Source organism: Ammospiza caudacuta, chromosome 1 (genome assembly GCF_027887145.1).
Source record: "Ammospiza caudacuta isolate bAmmCau1 chromosome 1, bAmmCau1.pri, whole genome shotgun sequence".
In the NCBI taxonomy this organism is placed as follows: Eukaryota; Metazoa; Chordata; class Aves; order Passeriformes; family Passerellidae; genus Ammospiza; species Ammospiza caudacuta.
The window spans coordinates 89,594,853-89,618,549 of record NC_080593.1 but is presented as its reverse complement, the minus strand read 5'-3'; the positions used below and the strand labels follow the sequence as shown (position 1 = coordinate 89,618,549).

Genomic DNA, 23,697 nt, shown 5'->3' with positions numbered 1-23,697 from the left:
GGTTTTCTGTACTGCAGAATGTTTATTTTGATGGTATTTTTGTTGTAGCAGGAAAAATTAAGTGTATCTTTTAGCAGAGTATTCTTTTAATCTGGTTGCTTTTATATGGCAGTGATTTGTCATTAGTAAGCTTCATTTTCCTTGTGGATGATTCATTCCAGCAGTACATTTTGTGGTAATGTATTATTTTCTTGAACACTTGAAACCACTATACCGTAATCTCAAAAAAATGCTTCTTTAGTGAACCCTTTCCTTTCTGTGTGTCTGTGTGTGACTTTTTGGTCAGTTACTCATGTTTTATTAATGCTGAATTCCTGCAAAATATTTTATCTTCATAGTTTCTGGTTGTGCCCATTCATATATCTCTTGCTTTCTGACATTGAGAGCAGAGATGCAGCTAAGTTTCATGGTTTAAAAAATAGGTTTCCAGGTAACTTTCAAATAAAAATGTTTTATTTTTTTTATGGGTACTAATAAGTACCCCTTTAGCATCATGTTCATTGCAAAACATTTCAGATTGTACTGCTGATGGAAGTTGGCTTTATGTAGTAATTTGAAAAGAGGAGATTTTCACACATCCTCTGTCTGATTTCTTGGATGAATAATTTCAATAAAATTATCAGCTAAAGTACAATCAGTTTAAAATACAGTAAGCTATTAATTAAAAGATAGTTGAGAGTGACAAACTGTTATCATCATTAGTAGGTGTTATAGGTGTGTTACTTAAGCCTTAATTTCAGAAGAGCTACCAAATCAGGCATCCAAAATCTTCATGCTTTTTGTGAATTTTGGATTGCATTCAACATTTAGGATACAAATGTTTACCATGCATCTTCTTTTCTTTTTGCTCTGATAGTGCATAAAATACCTGATGCATACAGTGGTGCTTGATGTATTAGGTAGTGTCTGGGGAAGGTAGTCTCTTTCCTGAAAAAATTATTATCTAGTTTTAAGAGCAGGAATTGCAGGTGGGCACAGATGTTTAAGGGACCATAGTAGACCCAGCAGAGAAGAGAAATCAACATAAGAAGTAACAGTGGTAATACCCCACTTGTTGAAAGAAAATTTATTCTGGAGGATAGTGAAGGTGGAAGGCAACAAGGGAGAAGTGTAATCAAATATCCGTACATGGATATTCTGCTAGTAGGTGCTTGCTACAATCTTTTGCTAGAGCAGGAATGAGGCTGTTTGAAAATGCTCAAGTGGTGAGGTTTGTGGCACAGAGTCAGGAATCAAAACCTTGGCAGTGGAGAAGAAAATTCCCTTTTTTTTTCAGTTGAGATGGAGAGAGGTACCTGGGGACAGTGAGTTGGTCAAAGTGTCAAAGGGAGAAGTGTTTCTTGCAGGAGAATTTGAACTAGCAGGGAATGGGGGAAAGAAGTGATGTCAAAGGCAGAGAAGAGCATGCTAAGTGAGTTACATTAGATATTTTGTCCTGGTGGAAACAGGGAAACAGGCATGCCTTGGGACATTACAAGGTTGTGTAAGTGTAGTTTAGTTAATGCTTTGAGGGTTCAAAGCAGTTAATTACTTATTTATTTCTCTTTGAAACACTTTATTGAAAGAAATGTTTGAAATTAAATAATGCTGGTAATGTGTTTGGAACACATTAGAGAAAGTTATGAGAAGCCTTACAGAAATAAATGTTCAGACTTGTCAACATTTTCTTATCTAAGCAGCATTTATTTGGCAAAAATTTCATGGAATTGCTAGCAAGAATGTCAGTTGGTAACATCTGAGATACAACACTTAATCATGTAAATGTCTAAATGTTACAGAGAAATGGCAGGCTTTAGCTCGTGCCAGGGCCTCAGCCTGTAGCTTTCCAAGAATAGCAGAGGATCAAAGTGCAGTGTACCTCAATTGCTGCACAGAGCAGTGGTTGCAAAAGAGCAACAGGATATGTACAAGAACATTGCAGTGCTTGTCCTTTTCTGACCTGGGTTTCTGAGCATCAGATACCATGTATTCTGCAAAGGCACAAAGGGAAAAGAGAGATCAAGAGGAGGAAAAAAATCTCCTAAGTTTTTGAATTCCCTGATGGCTCAGTTTTTACTCAATATAATAAGTAAAAATGCTTCTTGAGTTATTGTACAAAATATAAACCTTTTCAGCACCTATGTATCATGACTTAAAAGCTAATTTCTCTTTGATTTCTCATTCAGAGTAAAATAACAGTACCTCTGTTGATCATAAAGGAATGCAAGCTTGTGGCAGATGTGTATTTTTTTCTTCCTTTGTAATATGGCTGAGCAATATCTGAGAATCACAAAAAGCTTAATCCTCATGAGAACAATAAGGACAATAAAGTCACAAATGGTCTCCATATGTCCATAAGAAGTCTTATGCACTGAATGAAGTTGATATCACAAGACTGTAAGGCTTTTTCTTTCTCTTAAATCGACAGTCAATTAGCTTTGTCTGGGGAGCACACAGAAGCTCTATTCCTTTGCATAGCTTTTAAGATCTTGTAAAGCTTTACAACTATTTTGGAATAATTTTCTTTTTATTTACATGTTTTTTCCCCTAGCTTAAAGGGATTTTTTTTGGTCTGTGCATATACACAGATGTGTATCTAAGCAAAACACAATTTGTGTTTGATTTTGCTTTGTGCAGTCTGCCTGGCTGTAAAGTGTTTTTCAAGGCTGTGCTGTAAACCTTGCCAATTCTGCAGCACACACAAGCTTTTAGAAGGCAATCAGATCCATCCTGAAGTTCCTTGGGGAATTTAGTTTGTTCTGTGTGAATACAGCATCTCTCAAAGCAACATCCTGTGGGTGAGCTGAGCTTCTTGTGTAGTAACAGAATGCAAATAATTAAACAACAGTGACCAATTGTGTGTCTGTACTCCAAGCTCATGGTAAGAGGAACTGAAATTATGGCCGATGGTATTGGGGATTTTTTTTTAAGCTCAGTCCTTATCTTTTAATCTCACTATCACATGTTAAGTGAAGCATGAAGGCAATGGAAACAGTTACAGATTTGCTAAAATTTGCACTAAAAGTGCAATAATATGAAAAATATTAATTGCAATATTTCATTAGTTATAAAACAATAATAAATTATTATAATTGTCATTATTGCTTATTATGTGGAGTTATTATAATAAAAAATTAACCTTGCCACTTACATTTAAAGAAATGTGTAGTCACAGAGATCTTTGAAGACATCTGCACTGCAGCTTGATGGAATATTATAAACCAATTATTTATCTAGAATCTAATTCTTTATCTAGAATCTCTTTCTCAGAGACCTCCAGAACAGAACATTCATGTAAAAAAAAGAATAAAAAAGGCTATGCCAAAATCCATTACGAGTCTGCTCAATATCTGCCCCTCTTCTGCCAGCCTACAAGCAGTAAGAGGGCAGAGTACTTTCATTTTCCTGCTTGACCCTGTGGTTAAACAAAAATAGTCAGTATGGCTCAACATTGAGTAGAGAACTGTTGAATAGCCTATAAAAATGTTATGATATTTATGGCATTTGAATCATTTGTGGGGGTTGAGGAAGAAGGATGAATGTGAAAAATTTACTGTGTAATGTCTCTGTTCAAGAAGGTTCTTAGGTATGTGTGTAATTGCAGACAAATTGCAAACAATGGGTAAACATGGAGAGTTAAAGACATGCTTAAATACTCTCCTTACCAAGGCTTAAGCACCCAATAAACCTGCAGTGCACTTGTAGTACAGATATGTCATGTCAACCCTCCCTTTCTAACTTTAGTGAAGTGTTATGGGTACATCTGCTGCTTCCAGTGAAAAATAGACAGGATTTGAAGTGATAGCTGTTGCTGCAGGAGTTTTCTGTAATAGCTGCCAAATGAGAGGGAGGAGGGGAAGACAGCAGCAGAGGAAGCAGTAACCTTCCTGCTTCAAGAAAAGAAACAAATCAATCAGTAACTCTATGCAGGGAATTGGAAAACCTGCCCAACATCTGTCAGACGAAAACTGACATGCTGCAGCAGAATCTACTTTATTGCCAACCATTGTGGGTGTATTGCCTTCAGAAGTGTATTCTGAGAGCTTTTGAAGTTCTTTATATGGTACAAAGGTGGTGTATCAGTGGCACTGCACCCCTACATGAAGCAGTAACTCAAGAGTCAATAAATATCAACAGAGCTTTCTATCTTTCATATTCTTCTGTAATGATCTTATTTCTGGGTTGCTACTAGCAATGTGACATTGATACAACCAGACCTCTAGCCAAAATGTGCAGTGAGTATTCTAGAAGTGGTGGTGGTTGTTTCAGCAGGAGTAAATGGTTGGGAGGGAGGTCTCAGTAGAATACAGAAATTGCACAGTTCATGACAGTGCGCAGAAACACATTTTTAACCTCAGAAGCTCCCTGGGAAGTGCAACACCCTGGAGCAGGACTGTCCACCAAGTGTATCCCACTCTTCATAGTTTCTGCTGTTTTGTTGTAAAGGTAGCTATTGATTTTGTCTAGTGGGAAAGACAAGGTGAACAAAAACACAACTAGGATCTTTTAGAATATGACATTTTGTGAGCACAGAGCAAGGGCTCTTAGCTTCCTGCCTCTAACTTTAGGAAGCCAACCAGAATGGATATTTCTATAGGGACAGTGGTATACACAAAATGGTAAGACAGGTGAATGAATCACTGAGTGCCTATGCCCAGCTCTAACATTTTGCTGGTGAGCTTGATAGCAGCTCTCTAATGAGTAGCAAGAGTTGAGGACCAGAAGTAAAGTGGCCAGATCTACTCTGAGCCATACAGACTTAGAGAATCACAAAAGCATTAAGGGTGGAAGAGACTTCTGAGATCATCAGGTCCAATCTTTGACTGAAAAGCACCTTGTCAACTAAACCATAGCACTAAGTTGCATGTCCAGTCATTTCTTGAACACTTCCAGGGATGGTGACTCCACCACTTCCCTGGGTAGCCTGTTGCAATGCTTAAGCATCTTTCAGTGAATAAATTACACCTGATGTCTAACAAGAACCTCCCCTTTCACAGCCTGAGGCCATTTCCTTTTGTCCTGTCACTGGTTGCCTGGGAGAAGAGACTGACCTGGCTACAGTCTCCTGTCTGGTGGTTGTAGAGAGCTGTAAGGTCACCCCTGAGCTTCCTTCTCTCAGGCTAAACAACCCCAGCTCCCTCAGCTACTCTTCATATGATTCACTCTCTAGACCCTTCACCAGCTCTCTTGCCCTTCTCTGGGCATGTTCCAGCACCTCAATGTCTTTGGCCCAGAACTGGCTACTGGACTTGAGATGCAGCCTCAGCAGTGCTGTGTACAGGGGGACAATCACTGCCCTTGTCTTGCTGGCCACACTGATTTTGGTACAGGCCAGATGCCATTGGCCTGCTTGGCCAGCTGGGCACATGCTGGCTCATGTTCAGCTGCTGTCGACCAGCACCCCCAAGCTCTTTTCAGCTGGGCAGTTTTCCAGCCACTCTGTCCCCAGCCTGTAACACTGCACAGGGTTTTTGAGACTGAAGTGCAGGACCTGGCGCTTCACTTTGCTGAACCTCATGCCATTGTCCCCAGCCCATCAACTCAGCCTGTCCAAATATGTAGCAATACATGCAGTGCCAAACATACTGTAATGACCACTGGCTTAGCAAACAACATCTGCACCTCTTGAATAAAAGCCTGATTGATAGCTGCCCAATCTCAACAGAGCAAGGTCTTGCCTAATAATTTGATCAAATTTGCTTTCTTGAAGCTTTTGTGCAAGAGGCTGTAACTATACCTTTATTTTATATAGCTATGAAAATATTGGTACATAGAGAAATGTCAGAGTTTCAAAACAATCAAACTCTAAGTTTGAAAATATCTATGGAATTTTTGCCCTTTTCTTTGTTGAAAAATTATGCATAATGAAAAAGAGCCCAATAAACTTTAATGCGAATGAGCACCAACACATAAAGTATCTTGTACCCTTCACATTTAATTGTCTTTGAATTACAAGCAAAGTACATTTGGAATGAGCCCTTCTGCTTTTTATAGCAGACCACTTACTGTTTCTGACTTCTTCTGCTAATACTCATAGGTAACTTTACTTTGATGGCGTCTCTTGACAATTCATGCATCTACCTTTGTTTTAGGGACATGCAGTTTTGAGTTGCAGCCAGATGGTCTAGACGATGATTAAAAAGTGTGAAATGATACACCAGAGCACTTACCTCCTGGTGCTCTGTCACATTGAACAAACACTTAATGAAATCTGAAGTGTGATAGCTAAAAATACCTACTGCAGTACAATGGACTTTCACACATCCTTCTGGGATTTAATTGTCTTTAAGTATGGCTTCTGAAAAAAGGTTGCCTTTTGATACTATTTCTGGACAAATTCCTAGTGAGCTGGTGACCATGAGCTGGGCAAAGAACATAATAATTTATTCTGTGTTGGGAATTTCTTATCATTTACTCTGGAAATTGTCCATAAAAATAAGACTGTTCTTCAGCATGGTTTGTTATTCATGACATAATTTGCTGACAATCTTCTTGCTTGCCAGAAATTAATTTTGAGGTCTTTTAATTCAAAATTTGAACCTTTTAATGAGATACAGCCTGTGTGTAAGCTTCTGCCTTTGGCCTTTAGAACATAGCTCTTAGAATCAGAGTTCTAATGTACAATTACAAGTTGAGTATTTACCTTTCTAGAACATTTTGTAATCATTTATGCTTGCTGTGCATTTGCTGGAATGTTTGCAGAAAGCCATGTACAAAGGGCAGAGACATACACACCATGAGTGTCCTTAGAACTTTGAATAAATATTCATCAAATATATTCACTTTTCATTCTGCTCCTCGTGATATTAGATGTTACCAAAGCTAATATCAAAGCATCAAAGGTGTGTCAAATCTGCCAAAATGGTATTGAAATTATGATAGGTAGAGTTTAAAAGTACAGACCAGAAAGAGAGTAGATTTTAACTGAGTAAACTTATTAAACAATTTTTAATTCTGTTCTCCTGCTTCAAACATATGAAATGTTACTTGATCCTGCTGGAATTTGATCTGAGGGTTGTGGAGAACAGCTTTAGTAGATCTCTAAAACCCTGATCAGATCTTACTGCTCACATCCCCTCTGGTTTGTATTTGAGAAGAGATCACTTTCACAATAACTAATTTACGGTAATGTGGTGGTACAGGGTAACACAGAGGCTGTTGCAATTTCTGTTTGTCGTGGAGTGTATTTTTTCCAGCCATTAATAAAGCTTTCCAATTTTGGTGAATTTATAGAATGCCTATATTCCCTAATGCAAAAGGGTTATAGGTTAAATCTATGTCTAGTGAAAGATTTATTCGCTTAATTACATTTTTCCCAAAAGGGTTTCATCACTTTATAAGATAATACATGAATGTACCCAGGCTTTTGTTTTAGCTTGAATACACTTTCAGAACTTTTGGATCCCAGTAGCAATAATTCTAGACCATAGTTTACCTTGAAATATAATCAAGGGTAGAGGGCTTCCTTTTATGCAGCTGTTAACATGTAACAACAACCTACACATGCATACATTGACAGGAATTGCATCAGTGCTGTCACAACCATTAGTTCTGCTAAAATGACCACATATTTACCAATGAAAATAAGACTAATTAACCCCTTCCCTGAACGGCAAAACTAGGAAATAATGTAGTGAGGAACAAATCTTTTGTCAGTGCACGAACATGGACAGTACTGTGAAATTATCCAAGTTTGAATGAGGCAATTTCAGTGTATCTACATGTATTCAAGAAGAATGGGTATTCCTGCTTTTCTAGCTCAGCATAAGATGTCAACTCAAGTGCAGATTTTAGTTGTCAGCTGCAACACATTACTTTATTTTTGGGGGTTTTTTTAAGGTCATTGATATCTGGAATAGGAAAGAGAAAATTTTGCAAAAGTTTTAAACTGTTAATCATTCCATTTAAAATAGCACTTAAAAGAAGTTAAACATGCTGAGGTTTTTCCATACTGAGCTTTTGGTTTCTTTCTACTTTTGTTATTAAAGAAACAAAAAGAAACTTGAACTTGAAAAGTCAACATAATCACTATTTTGCAGGTGTGATCTGTGGCTCTTTTCCCACAAGATGATGAGTATTTTGTTTCAGCTCAGCATGGTGTGCCATCTTGTGTAATATCCTACACATGTGCATAGTCCTCTGCTCATTTTGAGAATTTTTCCCTAACTAATTTTTTATTTGTTTGTTTGTTTGGGTTATTTTTGGGTTTTGGTGTTTTGTGGGTTTTTTGTTTTTTTTTTTTTTTTTTTGTGGCTTTGCTATGCAGGGTGGCACGCAGGGTGGCACACTTGGAATGCCATAAATACGTTCCTAAGTATTACTTCTTCTTGTAATTTGCTCTAAATTACAATTTAGATTGTAATTCAGTGATGAATTTCCTTTCAAAATGTTTCCCAGAATATAGTCAACATAGGTGTGTATTTTCATATATGAATCAACCATTTCACATCTGGATTTCCTGGCCTCCTGAGTCAGGTTTCTACCTCCTAGAGGCTAGATAGTGACAAAAAGAGAAATTCAGGGCAGCCACTACATTTTCTGACTCAAATTTTCTGCATAGAAGCTCTACAATATGAGATTGAAGTGTCAAAGGATTATATAAAATTGTGGCTGTTAGTACATGTTTTTAGTCACCTTTTGTGTCTTAAGGCATTCAAAAAGGAAGGGTTATTTCATATGCATCTTCTGGTGTGAATTTTCCAATCAGTAGTGTCTTAAATTTATATCAGGATTAGCTAATGGGACACTTCAAACAACATTAGTTTCAGGTTATAATTGTCACGTTCATTTTGGTTTGAACAGAATGATCCTCAGAAAAGATGGGAAGGATTGCAGCAAGTCACAAAATACTTCTCTTAGCTCTCTCTCACATATGCAGGATCTGACTCCTGAGTTTTTATTCATATTTTGTCTTCAATTAATAAAGCAATGGCTTTTATATGGATGTTTTGCAATCCTATGGGTTTTAAATTTCCTGTTAACTGCTTTTATTTTATGATTCTAAAAATGTCAGTTGTGACCTCCTTAAAATGCTTTTATTGTTCCTTTTTCCCTGCTGTTTTAGATTGCCACCAACTTGGTTTTAAGGCTATCCCTCAACAGCCGTTTATGCCTTGTTGCATCCATCATGTGTCAAACAGTGTCTCTGTCAACTGCCAGGAGCACTGGAAGCTCAATTGTGAGGATTTAAGGTGAATGAAGAGAGCCTTGACAGGCAGAAATTATGTTTCCCATATGAGGAAACCTCCATTCATAGTTTCTGGGAAATCTTGGGGCTGTCTGAGCCAACACAAGAATGTGGGAGCAGCATGCATCAAACAAGCAGAAAAGCCTTTCACTCTTGAGTATTTCTGTAATTAGAGTCACCAAGATGGTTTCACTAAGAATTTGTGACACTTTGCTGTTTCTAACTCACAAGCAATCAGATAGTCCAGTGTTTTACCAAAGTATGCACCTTGCAGGTTTCAGGAGTTCATGTGCCGAGACTAACTGCCTGTGCTCTTCATATTATTGTCACTGCCCTTGAGGAAGTGTCTGCAGCTTTGTGTAAAATGCCTCAATGCTCTTCCTAGGAAGCAGAATCAGAGCAATGCTGCTGAAGTGGGACATCATATCACATGAAGAACAAATGGCAAATAAATGGTGGCCAGCCTTCTTCCAGGCTTCACTTGTGGCTTTTCACCCACAACAAGGTGAAGTACAAACTGCTATGGAGGATAAGTCCAAATTTGCTGGGATACTATGCCACATAAAGTAAAATACTGTTGAAATACATGAATAGATATATGTAAGTCCTCTGTATTTTGAAAGCAGACTGAGGTGATTTCAGAGTAACATATTCATCTAAAGTAATTTCCAGACAAAAGCACAGTACTTGAAAAACTACCCTTGATGAAATAAGATCTATATATTTGTGAGCACTTACCAAATGCTATCACCATAGTAACTGAGACCCAGATTCACAAAATCATGTAATTCCCTCTTAAGCACCTGAGTACCTCCAAAGTTCTGGGCCACATTTTTCAAGTAAATTTGAACTCACTTTTATGAAATGCAAAAATTTATCCTTTCTTCATAATTCTTTTTTCCTTTTGAGCAAGAAAGCTCTGGCAGGGGGTCTGATGATTTTTTGTAGTTAGACCATCAATCACACTGTGACAATATATTGTAGAGGTGGTTCCAAGGGTTTATACTGGAAACAGTCAGTTTCTGAGCTTCTGGAATTTGGAATCAGAGTACTTCATCACCACTATGGGTACATTTTATGTAGTTGACTCATTTTAACATGAAAGCATTTTGTCTTTGTTTCCTTTCATGTTGTGTTGTGCAATTACTCCAGAGAAACATATTAATGTTAAAGAATTGGCAATGCATGTGTGATCTCTGATATGATCATACTTTATTTGTAGTTTATATGTTTCAAGATTAGGATCAAGGCCTGGTTTCAGAGGAGGAATTGGAGTAGAAACCATCAAATAGATGTCAGCATTGGGAAGGTGTCTTCCAAGTGGTTCATCCTAGCAGGAAGGTCAGCAGCTGTATTCTTCACAAGCTACAGACTCAAGTGTATCCATTTTCTGATAACCACAAATCAGAGTGATTGACTCCTCAACCTTCTGATGGAAGATGGTGGAAGAAGGTTGTTAGCCATGTGGGAGTGCTGGGGACCCACACACCTTGTCACAACTGTTGTGCTTAGATCCCTGGCACTCAGGAAGGCTCAGGGATGGACTTGCTTGGAGCAGGTGTGGAGAAACTGTGGTATGTGGGAGAGGCACAGGCTTGTCTACACACCTGCTCTCCTTCTGCATTTCAAACCTACCTTAGTCCCAGGCAACATCAGCCCAAAAAGGCTAAATAAGTAATGGCAGACTCAGTGAACATAAGCCTGTGCTTGACTCACACGCCACAGAATAAGCCAAACTGTTGCTGTAGAGTGTGAGAGCTGCTGGGTTATACTCATGGCTTACAGTCTAAAATATCAGGAAACGTGCAAGTCAAGCTTACTTGAAGCAAATCCATTTTGTAAACTGGTCATGGACTCATTGTCACATGTCCATTCTCTGGCACTTAAAGGAAAAAGAGATTGGCCAGTGTCAGAGTGTGTGGGTTATGTGACACACTGTTTCAGGAAAAAATTGCTGCAGTTTTTAAAATGGCTACAAAACTACTACAGAAGAAAAAACAAACCATATCTGAAGAGATCACAGATGTATACAGTTTAAAGGCCAAATCTGATCTGGAAACAAATTCCACTAAATGAAAGTTAAACAAAGAATAATGTTTAAAAAAGACTGAAAGCAATTGTATGTTATTTAAGGGGGAAAAAAGGCTAGCTTATAGAGTTTTTTTAGCACAGTGAAGAATATTTAATTTCTTATCTGACGTTACTTAAAAGGTTAGCCATGTGAAAACCTGAGAGTGTGGAACCATCAGAACACCTGAGTGGGTTGGTTTTTTTTCTGAAAAAACCTTTACAAATTTTTATTTGTTATGCTGCTGAAAGTAGCCAAGTGTTATGCTCCAGTTTCCAAGAATCAGAAAAGAAAATGTGCAGTAACTTCTGACCAGTTACCAGCAAATATCTCTGTGGCAGGTAGGCAGGCCTTGTGACAGTGATGCTTGCTGGCAGTAGCAGCATTAATTCAGCACTGCAACACTGAGTGTCCCAGCAGGAGCTCAGAACATGTGGAAAGGTCAGAGATCAGTGCTTACTAAGTAAGATTGGCAAGAGGGATGTTTGCACTCCAAAGATGCTGAGGTTAAGCTGGGTGAGCATAGCTGTATATGGTGCACAAGGCATTTTGGTGCCTTTGGCATGCAGTGGAAGGGTTTGGTAATGCCCAGGGTGAGACTAAGGCAGACCTCTAGCTTAGATCAGATGAGCTTCTTGATGCAGAGCCTATGGTCTTTGGGTGGCTTTAAAGAGGAATTTGCTCTGGTATCCACAGCGTAGATGTCTTTTGGTGATGTGAATTTCCATATGCACAGCCTTTAATTTGTTCCTGTAGCCTGTCAATAGGATATTGCACATATTCATGGTAGAAATGCACCTCTGGCTGGTATTGTGCTGTCTTGAATGTTCACCATTGAAGTAAATCTTGTTGTGTTTGTTTCTGTTCAAGGGATGCCTACATATCAAACTTATGGTCTGTGCTAGGTAAGAGGAAAATACAGTAATTTTTTTTATGGGTGTTTGGTGTAACCTATGAAGAAAATACTGTATTGAAAACATCTCATGGTGGAGTTGCCTAGACCACCAGCTGAGGTGAAATGCTAGTCCATGCACAAAACCTTCTTGTGTTTGTTTTTAGCTTCCTCCTAGTGACTCCTAAGATTTCCTGCAGAAATAGCTTGAATTCTAGGATGTGAATGATTTCAAAACTGATTCATTTTAATTTTTATTTTTTCAATTGGGAAATTAGTTTGTGCAAATACAGTTTGAAATGTATTTTCATTACCTGTTTGGTGTTTATGGCTAGTCCTCCTTAAATGGTTGCCTAAAATACCGGTTATTTTTTACATTTCTTTCCTAGTTACTTGAATACCAGGTGGTGAATTTTCCTTGAAAGAACCTATGGTTTAATTTTCAGTCATTTGTGTTGTAATTAATGAAAATACTAGGTTTTCATGGGTGTTTTTACAAATCTTTGGCACTTGTTCAAGTACTGAAGTAAACAGATCTGGCTGATCTTTCTCAGAAAAAATATCCACAAAGTGGTTTTAAAATCATGTAGCTATTGATCTTCCCTCTCTACACAGAAAAATAGCAGTTGATTTCAAAGAAAACAGTTACCATGGGGTTTCTGCCACATTGAGAAAGTTACAGGCATTAGAGATTTCTGTCAGTGAGAGGAGATACAGTTGTGTGTAAGAACAAACTCTATCAACAGGGCGCTTGCAGAATCGGATTTTGTGGGTTTCATGAGTCCTTCTGACTGTTTTGCTCTTTTGATTACATGCAGAGCCATAATACCACCCTTATTTGTAGTTTGCTCTGCCAGGGTGTCAGGTGTGACACTGAACACCTTCTGGATGTGCACTTTGAAATGAGTAATGAGGGTCAACACCTCTCAGTCAGGGTGTGTGCTTCTCATAGGCTTTGTTCATCAAAGCATCTTTTCCTGCAGGAAGATGTTTTGTGGCCACAAAAGATCCCCTGCTCTCCTAAAACTGTTGTGTGAGGGGAAACTCCAGGCATTCTGCTGAGCTGCCAGCTTGGTGCAGCTGGAGAGGGGATTTGTTGGCTATGACCCTTTGTAAGCAAACGGGTATTTCCTGTGTGTCTCCAGTGAACTGGACAGGGCAATAAGTGTAAGGCATTATAATGCTTCATTTCAGATGGCTGAGTGTGAATGCCTACAGAAAGTAATGCTTTCCAATAGAAGGGGGGATTTTTCCATCACCTGCCTATGCCAAGTGAAACTTATGAGGTGCATTCCATCTAATAATCTTTTTTTGTCTCCAACAAGCAAATAAACAACAGTCATGTCAACGGGTAGGAAGCAGTAATGAGAAGAAGCTGGGTTCAGAATGAGTGCCTTTCAAGTAAAATGGTCAGAAAAGAAGTTTATGTGTATGTAACTACTGAGGATAAACAAGGCAATGTGCAACTATTTCACAGTTAGCATGTACTCTGAAAAATCTAAATTTGTACACTGTCAGTATGAGAAAGAAAACTGAAACAGAAATGGGGACTGACTGAGGAAACTCTGAGAGAGAACTGTAAAAGATTATTTATCCCACTGCTCTTTCTCATGCTGGTATTAATCCATAGGGAAATCCTTCAATTTGGTGGATCTCCACTGGATTAGCTACCCAGGTTGCAGCTTATATGGTATAGATTTCTGATGAAAACACTGCTGTAAGAAATAATAAATAAAGGAACAAACCAAACAAAAAAACCCAAACCTGAACCTTTACAAGGGTTTTTTTTTTCCATTAAGATATGTTTTTCTGAAGGGAGACAGGCTAGGTAATTTTTTCCTTACTTGAATATATATGATTCTTTAAAGAATTTATGGATTTTAGTTTGCTTTTATTTGAATTCAGAATTGACATTAAGAATATAACCTGGTGCTGTGACATACTGGATTTAGACCTTGTCTTTATGAAATAAGATATAAAATATTTCCTACCTGCAAACCCTGTCTTCTTAATTCGTAAACTGGAATATTTTCTGTGGTATCCTTCTGTGCTGGCTTGAATGAGGATAGCCACACTTTCTTTTCCTTTTTTCTCTGTATATGTAGAGAGGAAAATACATACATCTGCATGTGAAGTTAAGCCTGAAAGCAGGGGTTAAGCCTCAGAGTGTCTGTAACAGGCACAGCAGTTTACAGGACCTTAGGAGCTCTCACAAAAGTTGGTGGGAGCTATTCCATTGACTGCTTTGTTAGCTGCATCTGACTCTTGTTTAATAAATGGGGAATGTTAAAACATTCATACTCAGAAATGTCGATTCAGCCACTCTCCACTTCGACTTGCACTTCTGTGCAGAAAGGCTTAAAATGCCAGTTACAGAATTTAAATTAAAAAAGGTACATTTAAACAAAATTAAACAAAAAAGGGTATTTTATGACTCTGCAGTAATTTTTAAATTTCATTCTTACAAAACCTATTTATTGAACAATAGCATGTTACATCTTTTCAGAGTTTCCATAAAGCAGAAAACAATATGATGATATTTCTAAGGTCCAAGGTAAGCATCTCTCAATACAAGTCTGTTGGAGAATTTTGCTCAGAAATGGCTTATAGAGTTTTGTTCTGACATGCCATAATCATATACAGCTGATGGAAAAGTAAAAGGCAGCTGTGAGGAGCAAATTCTCACAGCCTGTTTCTGTAAACAGCTAAGTTCTCAGGCAGTCTTCTCATAACAGGTAAATATTCTGTCCTTGGCTGTTTTGGGAACAGACATGGAGGTTTTGAGAAAATAAATCTTGGATTCAATAACAAACCACAGGTATTGAAAACAAAAGGAGGGGTTAATGTGTAATCTGTGACCTATGATGAGCTCGGATTTTACAATATGCATGAGCTTAATTAACACCACTATAAAAGTGTGTGAGATCAATAGATTGGAGTTCGATGCTGATCAACAAGGATGGGTCGTTTCCCTTCGCTTTCAACACAAGTCCAAACTGGATTTGTGAGTCTGGATAGTATGACACTGAAAAAATGCTAAAATAAAAAAAAAATTAGATGTAAATGTGCAGCTGGAAAATTTCCTTAATGAAGGGCTACCTAAACTTTAATAGGTAACTATGCTTCTGTCTTTGACTCTGAATCTCCTGTTAAAATTGTCATATGTAAATTTTTATAAGGGTTTTTTTATATAGATCAGCTACTGACTAGAGAAGCATTGTACTCATATTTATGAAAACTCATACAATCTAAATAAAATTGTGAATACAAATATAAAAGATATAAACCACAAATTCCTTGACTGTATTTTGAAATTTCTAACTAGAGATAGAAATGTTTGTATCAATTGGAATTAAAGTATGGAGGGAAGAAAACCTAACAATGTAAGTTGCTTTTCAGCTTTTTATCGCTGTTTTCGAAAGGTAGATTTGTATAGAGAGAAATTGATGTATAACTTTTTTTAGAACTATTTTAAGCCTAGCAGCATGGAAGAAAAGCCATGTCAATGAGCTGAATTTTGGGAGTCTGTAATGGAAATGGTGTAGTATGGGAATAAGTTTGTTTGCTACTGATCTGCTGGAAGCTACAAAGAGCTGATGGCAAGGAGGAACGTGGGGCTTCTTGCATGAGGGAAGGGCAGCCAGGCAGCAGCTTTGGAGAGCATCTCTTTCATCTAACTTTGGGTGTCACTCTGTCCCTAAGGTAGCTGAACAAATAGTGTCCTTTACCTTCTGCAGAGCTGCCAGTGGCGCTGTGGAGTGATAGTTCTAATTAAACTATTAGTTTGGGCTTTTGGATTAGATGAGTTAGATGATGTGGCTATTCCATCTAAATATATGACTTGATTATAGAAATCTTTAAGTATAGAACTCATTACTAATTTTGTGTGTATGAAGCATATAAAATGAGACAGCAGGCTTGGTTGGGTTGAAAATTGACTTTCTTTGCCAGTGTTTGCTTTGAAGAGGAAAGGCATTTTGGCTCAGCTGTTGTTGTAACGATACAAAACTCTCCTGGCAACTTTTACAAATGATTATACACCAGCTAACAGAGAGGTCTCAGAATACAAACATACACAGCGAAGTGTGGTCAAGTTGAGGGCATTTTCAGTGCCTTCTCTCTGGACAGGTTGCATGATCTAGGCCACAATCTGTGCTCCTGGGAACATTGAGAAAACAAGGAGAACAGGAGCTTGCAGCTTCCTCCCTCACCTTGCCAGTAAGACAGCAAGGGACTGATTCCTCGGCCTTTCTGCCATCTCACAAGTGATGGCACAGTGGTATCCATAGGTTTCATGAAACAATTAGCCTCTTAGTCATTTCCTCCAAAGAGTCCTTTGAAAAGTGGGAATTTGTAATACTATAAAATGTAGCTGCTCTTTGCAGCTGTCAGCTGTAGTAGATCAAGTTATCAGTTTTCCACTGCGAGTCTTTAGTCCTGCTGCCAACGGCGACCTTATATATGGCTATAAATCTTCCCGGAGTGTAATAAAGGTGTACTGCATTTCACTGTAATGGGGAATGTCTTGCACAAAGACAGACAGCATTAGGAATTTTGTGTGTAATAGCCAGTGCTTCCCAATATCCATGTCAAAACAGAGGATGTAGGACTGTGGGCTGCAGAAATCATTGAGACATGTTGCAGTTTTCTATCCCCGAGTACTCTGATTTTATCATGGTGGTGCTGCTCTAGTTCAAGAGTTTGTGGTATTCATTTTATAAACCTTATTCTGAGGTTCTTGCAGCTTTTCTGGTCTGCATGTCAGAAGTCATTCTGGAGAAAAAAAATCCCTGAACTAATTGCTATTGCTTTATTTATTTATTTTTCTTTTCAAGGTTAGAAATAGTTCAATCAAAATGTAAGTCTGACCTGAAAAATTCCACCTCTTTTGCAAGTACTGGAGTCAAAGCAATTTTATAAGGCATTTGGAGACTCAAAATTCAATAGGTAGCTAATTTGACTCACCAAAGAATCTATTTCCTATCTAAGTAAATTAGAAATGTAAGTTGGTTGTTTTCTAACTCTAGGAACTGAAATAGCTTTTAAAAAAAAAAGCCTCTAATTTATTTGGAAACTTCTGAAAATTAACCATAAAGGTTGAATTTTTTCGTGTGAAAGTCAATTTTTAGTACTGAACTGAATAGATAATGCAACAGTGTTGTGTCAAAGATTTTATTTCAGAACTGTTCTGTTATTTCTGAATTTGAATGAACTAAAACTAAATATAGTTAAAATACCAATGAGCTTTGTCTCACTCATTTATGAATTAAACATAGAGCTGTCACTATTTGTGAGCCTAAACAATACAAAATAGTATTTATTGTTTTGTAGAATTCTTAAAATGTTTAATAAAAGTACTCACTGGCTCTGATTTTCATGGTTGGATGACAGCATCCCGTTATTAAATCCCATTCCACCATTGTTGCATTCCAGTTATACTCATTTATAGTCTTTTGGTCAAATTAAGTTCTGTGCAAGTACAATTCCAGTGGAGAATTCCAGGTGCCATTCTTATGCAAAATTTCACTTTTTACCTGGTGTGTCTCACCCTGCATTGAGCCTGTGTGGCGCTAAGAGGTTAAGTGGGGAGGGGAACAGAGACATTTCGAGAGTAAAAGAGGAGCAGACTTGATAATAGCCTTCAGCTTGCTTTTTGTTGTTGCTCTTTTTAGCTGACTCTTATGACAAGATGTTGCATATTAAGAATTTGCTCCTATCATCAAGTTTTTTAGCTCAAAATGTATTCTGTATGTACACATACATGTGAATACACAACTTGTCCTACAGCTCACAGAGGTAAAAATAGACCAAGTTGGATACTTTGTTGTCGTTGATTTTTTCTTGGAAGTGTACTACCTTTTTGCAGTTTTGTTTATATCAGTGTGATGATATATTCCAAAAATCTATCCTAGATGACTGTAGAGCATACAAAAATAAGCCACATCATATAATACATAGAAAATTATGCCCACAACCACAAAGACCCAACTTCCTTTCTAATCCCCTTCCCACCATTCCTTTCCCCTAAAAACAGAGGTATAATGCTTTCCTTCTCTGTCCCTGAAGATGAAATTAGGACTCTTTCCTTTTCTGCTTTCCACATTTTCTGTATCTAGGTAAATGGAAGGAAAGAAGAATAAAGGCAGAATGATATCAGGGCTGAAATTCAGGGCATGGTTCTGAGTGTTAGCCCTGGAGCCGCCTGGGTTAAGGGTTTCAGGTGTCCTATGTGACATACACATGCTGCAGGCTGCAAAGCAGGAGGTGGAGGGAAAGGCTGCACGGCTCTGTGTAGGGGGAAAGGGGAGGGATTCAGGTCACAGCAATGAATGAGGCAGGCTGATACATATCACCTCAATACCTGATACAAAAAAGTCGGTGATTGTTCCTGTCCCTTATGGGGCTTCTAAACTCTAAGGGAAAATTTGGTTTCTATGAAGATGGTCTTTAAAAATTATGTCCAGAGCTGTGAATGCTTGCAGCAACTATCCCCTGGCAAGTCTGTTTCAGAAAGATTCTTATGAATTCTTTCAAATGGTTTCTTGGAATGTTTAAAGCCTAAATCCATGACCTGCTTCTTCATAAGAGCTGCAGTTTTTTCTTCATTTCCAGAAGACATAAAATACCTACCATTTTCATCAGTTCTCAAAAATTTAAGTTTGAAGAAAGCTGAGTCTCATTTGGGCCTATGAATCCATCTGTTGCATCCTGTACTTCCCAGTACCTTAAGAGTTTTTTTCAACTGAGAAAAAGTATTCATAATATCATTTCATTAGGCCTTTTTAGGGTAGTTTTTTAGTGCACATCATCAAAGCCATTGCAATTGTTTCTTTTCCAGTGTTTAATATTTGCTGCACCCACCACCCAGTTCTAAAATCCTTTGCCTGTAGCATTTGTGTTTCAGACTGGATGAATAAAATTTTAAGGATTTTCATCACTGTCCTATCAGGATTTTTAACTCAAATTTGTCACATAATCTTTTGTGCAACTTATATTTAAATGCACTTCAATCTTAATTTTCTGCATCTTCTAGCAAGGGAATATTCTGTTGTATAAAACATGCAAACTTTTAATGATACCCATTGGAAACCAGAGTTCATAGATTCTAAATGCTGGTCTTTATCTTGGAATTCAATAGATCAAATACCAGCTGCTTGGAAAGCATTTCTGAGCAGTAACATGTATGCTCTGTTTCAATTTTCTTTGCTCTGCTTTATTCACTAAAGCGGATGTCTCTCAGATGTTTGTTACATTTTCTGTTTATTTTAGTAGGAGTTTTATAAAGTTAATTCAGAGAAAGTGCATCAAGTGAAAAAGGTGAGAAAGGTGACTGAATTGAAGCTGTTCCTCAATCTCTGTAATGATTCATCTTGCTCACTGCAAAGCTGTAGTAGATGCACAACCTAGCATGGGTGCCACATCTGTGTTAGATGGTGTTCACAAAAGGTGGTTTAGGGCCAGCAAGGTGCTGTCAAGACATCAAAGAATGTGTAGCCCAGACATGCCTCCAGAGGCCAGTTTGCTTTTCATAGACTGGCTCATTGGAAAACATCAGATTTCTTCTGCTTTGCGCTACCTTTGTGGAGTACAGAGATTACAGCTTTATGTGCATAAGGCCCATGGAAATGTGTGGTTGCTTCTTGCTACCTTCTGTTTCTATTGTTAACAACACAAGCAAGGAGCAAAGCTGTTTGCTAATGTTTCCCTGTTGAATACTGTGACCCTTAATTTGGATGTCCACTACTTAAGTAGATTATCTTAACTGAAACATATTTTGTTTGTAAATATTTTGTAAACTGAAAACCCTCACAGTTTGCAAATAAAACTGGTCTCTCTGAAGGACAGTGTAATTTTAATTATATGCAGGCTTGATTCTGATCCCACTGAGGGACCAGACTGGCCATTCTATTTGGAGCCAGGCAAATTGGCTTCTTAAGAACACAGCCACGTTCACTTCAGCCCTGAAAAGAGTCTCTTGTGGGCAGAATGATTCAGGTATCCTTGTTGAAGTTTATTGTACAGTTTGGCAAAACTTGTCTACTTCTATTCATACCGATGTCTGAGTAGAACTTAGGGTGAGGAATGCCAAAATATATCTCATAGCAATAAAAGACAAAAATCACAAAATAAATAGATATTTTTCTTTTTATTTTTCAGAATATTGCAACACTTTCACACTACTGCTGAGGATTACACCATCATTTTCACATCTGGATGCACAGCTGCACTTAAACTGATAGCAGAATCATTCCCTTGGATACCTGAAGGCACAAAGCAGCCCAGCAGTCGATTTTGTTACCTAACTGACAGCCACACATCTGTAGTTGGTATGAGGGGCATAACTGCTTCAATGAATGTCTTGTCTGCTCCTATAAAACCAAAGGAAATTTTGGTAGCAGAAAGCAGGTTACCAGCTGAAGAACAAAACTGCACAACACCTCATCTATTCTCTTACCCAGCTCAGAGCAATTTCTCTGGTACCAAATATCCCCTTTCATGGATACAGGACATAAAATCTGGAAGACTCTGCCCCATCAAACTACCAGGGAAGTGGTTTGTTCTACTAGATGCAGCCTCGTACGTGAGCACTTCTCCATTAGACCTGGGAGTTCACCAAGCTGACTTTATCCCCATCTCATTCTATAAAATCTTTGGATTCCCAACTGGTTTAGGAGCATTATTGGTAAACAACAGGATTGCTCCCCTCTTGAGGAAAACCTATTTCGGAGGTGGAACTGCAGCTGCCTATCTCGCAGGAGAGGATTTTTATTTCCCCAGGAAATCCATAGCAGAAAGGTAAGATTTTGTTTAACAAAACAAATTTTTGCTTTTGATTTTTTACTGATACTATTTGCAGTATCATTTGCATTAGACAAATGTCTCAGGCTTGGCATATACACTGGGCTATGATGCATGTTCTTTTTATGCAGTTGGATAGGTATCTCACATCTGACACAGTTTGTCTTATTATTCTTTTCTCTTAGCTAAAGAACATCATCTGAAATATCTACCTTCCGTTCCTGATCTAGTTTGCCAAAACTGCTAAAAATATAAGGCTTCATTCTGTGACATTTTAGGCTTCATTCAGTGACATAAAGGTCAATCCATGCATTTTTTAATTTGAATTTAAGGTACCTCAGTAGAAACTTGATTGTTTTTGAAACTCCTCACCCAAAACAGCCAGAGCAAGGTTGATCACACAGCATAGCTACCCTCAGTGAAATTGCAAAGTTAATTCTATGTATTTCACTGGAAATGTGCAGTGCTTTACCTTCAAGACAAGCTTTATCAGAATAACAAATTCTGTAAAATACATTACCTACAATGAATGCTTGCAGTGCTCTTATTCCTTGGCTGAGGTTCTGAAATAGCTCTGAAGCTCTCCTACAGAAAATAGAGAACACCTAAAGGAGGTCAAATATTCACACATAAGAAAATGCAGGGCAATAAGGTAAGCTTCACCTTAAGTTCCTGAACACGCTGAAGTAAGGTAAACTTCACCAGTACCTGAACACACTGAAGTGCCACTCTTAGTGATGCTTGGTCTCTCTGCCCCTCTCCTTCATGTCAGCAACAACTTGCAGTTAAGGGTCTTTCTTCCTGTCTCACATCTGCACAAAGGAAATGCTAGAGATCAGCATTTCATCACAGGATCATAGAACAGTTTGTGTTGGAAAGGACCTTAAAGATTGTCTAGTTCCATGCACCCTGCTGTGGGCCAAGACACCTTCCTTTAGACCAGATTACTCAGAGGCCCCTCCAGCCTGGCCTTGAACACTTGCAGGGATGAGGCATTGAGGAACTTCTCTGGGCAACCTTTTCCACTGCCTCACTACTCTTACAGTAAAAAAATTCTTCCTCATATCTGATCTAAATCTTCCCCCTTTCCATTTGAATTTCCCTTTGTCCTGTCAGTATACACCCTTGTAAAAAGTCTCTCTCCAGTTCTCTTGTAGGCCTCCTTCAGGTAAGGGAGACTGCTGTAAGGTCTTCCCTGAACCTTCTCTTTTCCATGCTGAACAGCCCCAGCTCTCTCAGCCGGTCTTTGTAAGAGAGGTACTCCAGTCCTCTGAGCATTTTCATGACCCTCTTCTGGACTCACTCAAACAGATCCATTTCCTTTCTATGTTGCATGCCTCAGAGCTGGATGCAGCATTCTGGGGGGGGTCTCATGAGAGCAGAGCAGAGGGGCAGTATCCCCTTCTCAACCTGCTGGCCACACTGCTCTGGATGAATCCCAGGACGTGGCTGTCTTTCTGGGCTGCCAGCACACTCATTGCTGGTTCATGTTGAACTTCTCATCAATCAACACATCCAAGTCCTTCTCCCCAGGGCTGATACCAGTTCATTCTCCACCCAGCCTGTATTTGTGTTTAGGACTGCCCTGAACCATGTGCAGGACCTTTTACATGACATTGTTGAGATTTATGATATTCACACAGGTCCACCTCTCAAGCCTGCCAAGGGCCCTCTGGCATCCCTTCCCTCCAGTGTGTCAGCTGCACCACACAGCTTGGTGTCATTGGCAGACTTGCTGAGGCTGCACTCAGTTCCACTGCCTACGTCGCTGACAAAGATGGGGAACAGTGCCAGTCCCCATATCAACCCCTGAGGAACAACTCCTATCACTGATTTCCACTTGGACATCGAGCTATTGGTGGCAGCTTTTTACATGTCATCATCCAGCCAAGCCATTCACTCATCCACTGGGGGCTCCATCTGTCAAACCCATGCCTGTTCAGTTTAGGAGCAAGAGTGTCATGCAAGACAGTGTCAAGTGCTTTCCACAAGTCCAGGTAGATGATGTCACTTGCTTGTCCCTTATCCACCAAAGCTGTAGCACCATCATAATAGGCCACCAAAAATGTTAGACGTGGTTTGCCCTTGGTGAAACCATGTTGGCTGGCAGAAATCACCTTCTTATTTAACTTAGCATAATTGCCAGTGTGATTGCTCCATGTTCTGGCTGGGCACCAAGGTGAGACTAACCAACATGTAGCTCCCCAGGTATTCCTTTCCTCCCTTTTTAAAGGTGGGGGTTCCAGTCACTGGGAACTTCACCTGGCCGCCATGACTTCTCAAATACAATGGAGAGTGGCTTAGCCACTTCATCCACCAGTTCCTTCAGGACCCACAGCTGCATCTCATCAGATGCCATGAACTTGGTCACCTTCAGATTCCTTGGATGGTCTCAAATCTGTTATTTTCCTACAGTTTTCCTCATTTCTCCAGTTCTTGCCTTTTCATTCTGTAACTTGGGCAGTGTGGCTGGAGCACTTGCCAGTCTAGACAGAGGCAAAAAAGTCATTGAATAAAAGCCTTGTCCATATCCCAGGTAACCAGGTGTCCTGATCCCTTCTGGTGAGAGCCCACATTTTTCCTTTTACTACTAATGTACAGTTTTTCTTGTTTCCTTTGATGTCCCTGTCAAAATTTAATTCTCTCAGGGCTCTACCTTTTCTAGCCTGATGTCTAGCGGCTCAGACAACCCCTCTGTATTCCTCCCAGGTTACCTGTTTTTGCTTCCACCCCCTGCAGCCTTCCTTTCTGTGTTTTTGTTTGTTCAGAGGC

At 38.9% G+C, this 23,697-nt stretch overlaps 1 protein-coding gene across 1 annotated transcript in view; it reads left to right on the top strand.

Annotated features, from left to right (window-relative positions):
• The window catches only part of MOCOS (molybdenum cofactor sulfurase), a 207,621-nt gene that overhangs the window by 63,395 nt on the left and 120,529 nt on the right, over positions 1 to 23,697 (top strand). The window contains exon 4 of the mRNA XM_058805961.1: positions 20,284 to 20,922. Within this exon, the coding sequence (XP_058661944.1) occupies positions 20,284 to 20,922 (639 nt within the window). The remainder of the gene's footprint in view (positions 1 to 20,283; positions 20,923 to 23,697) is intronic.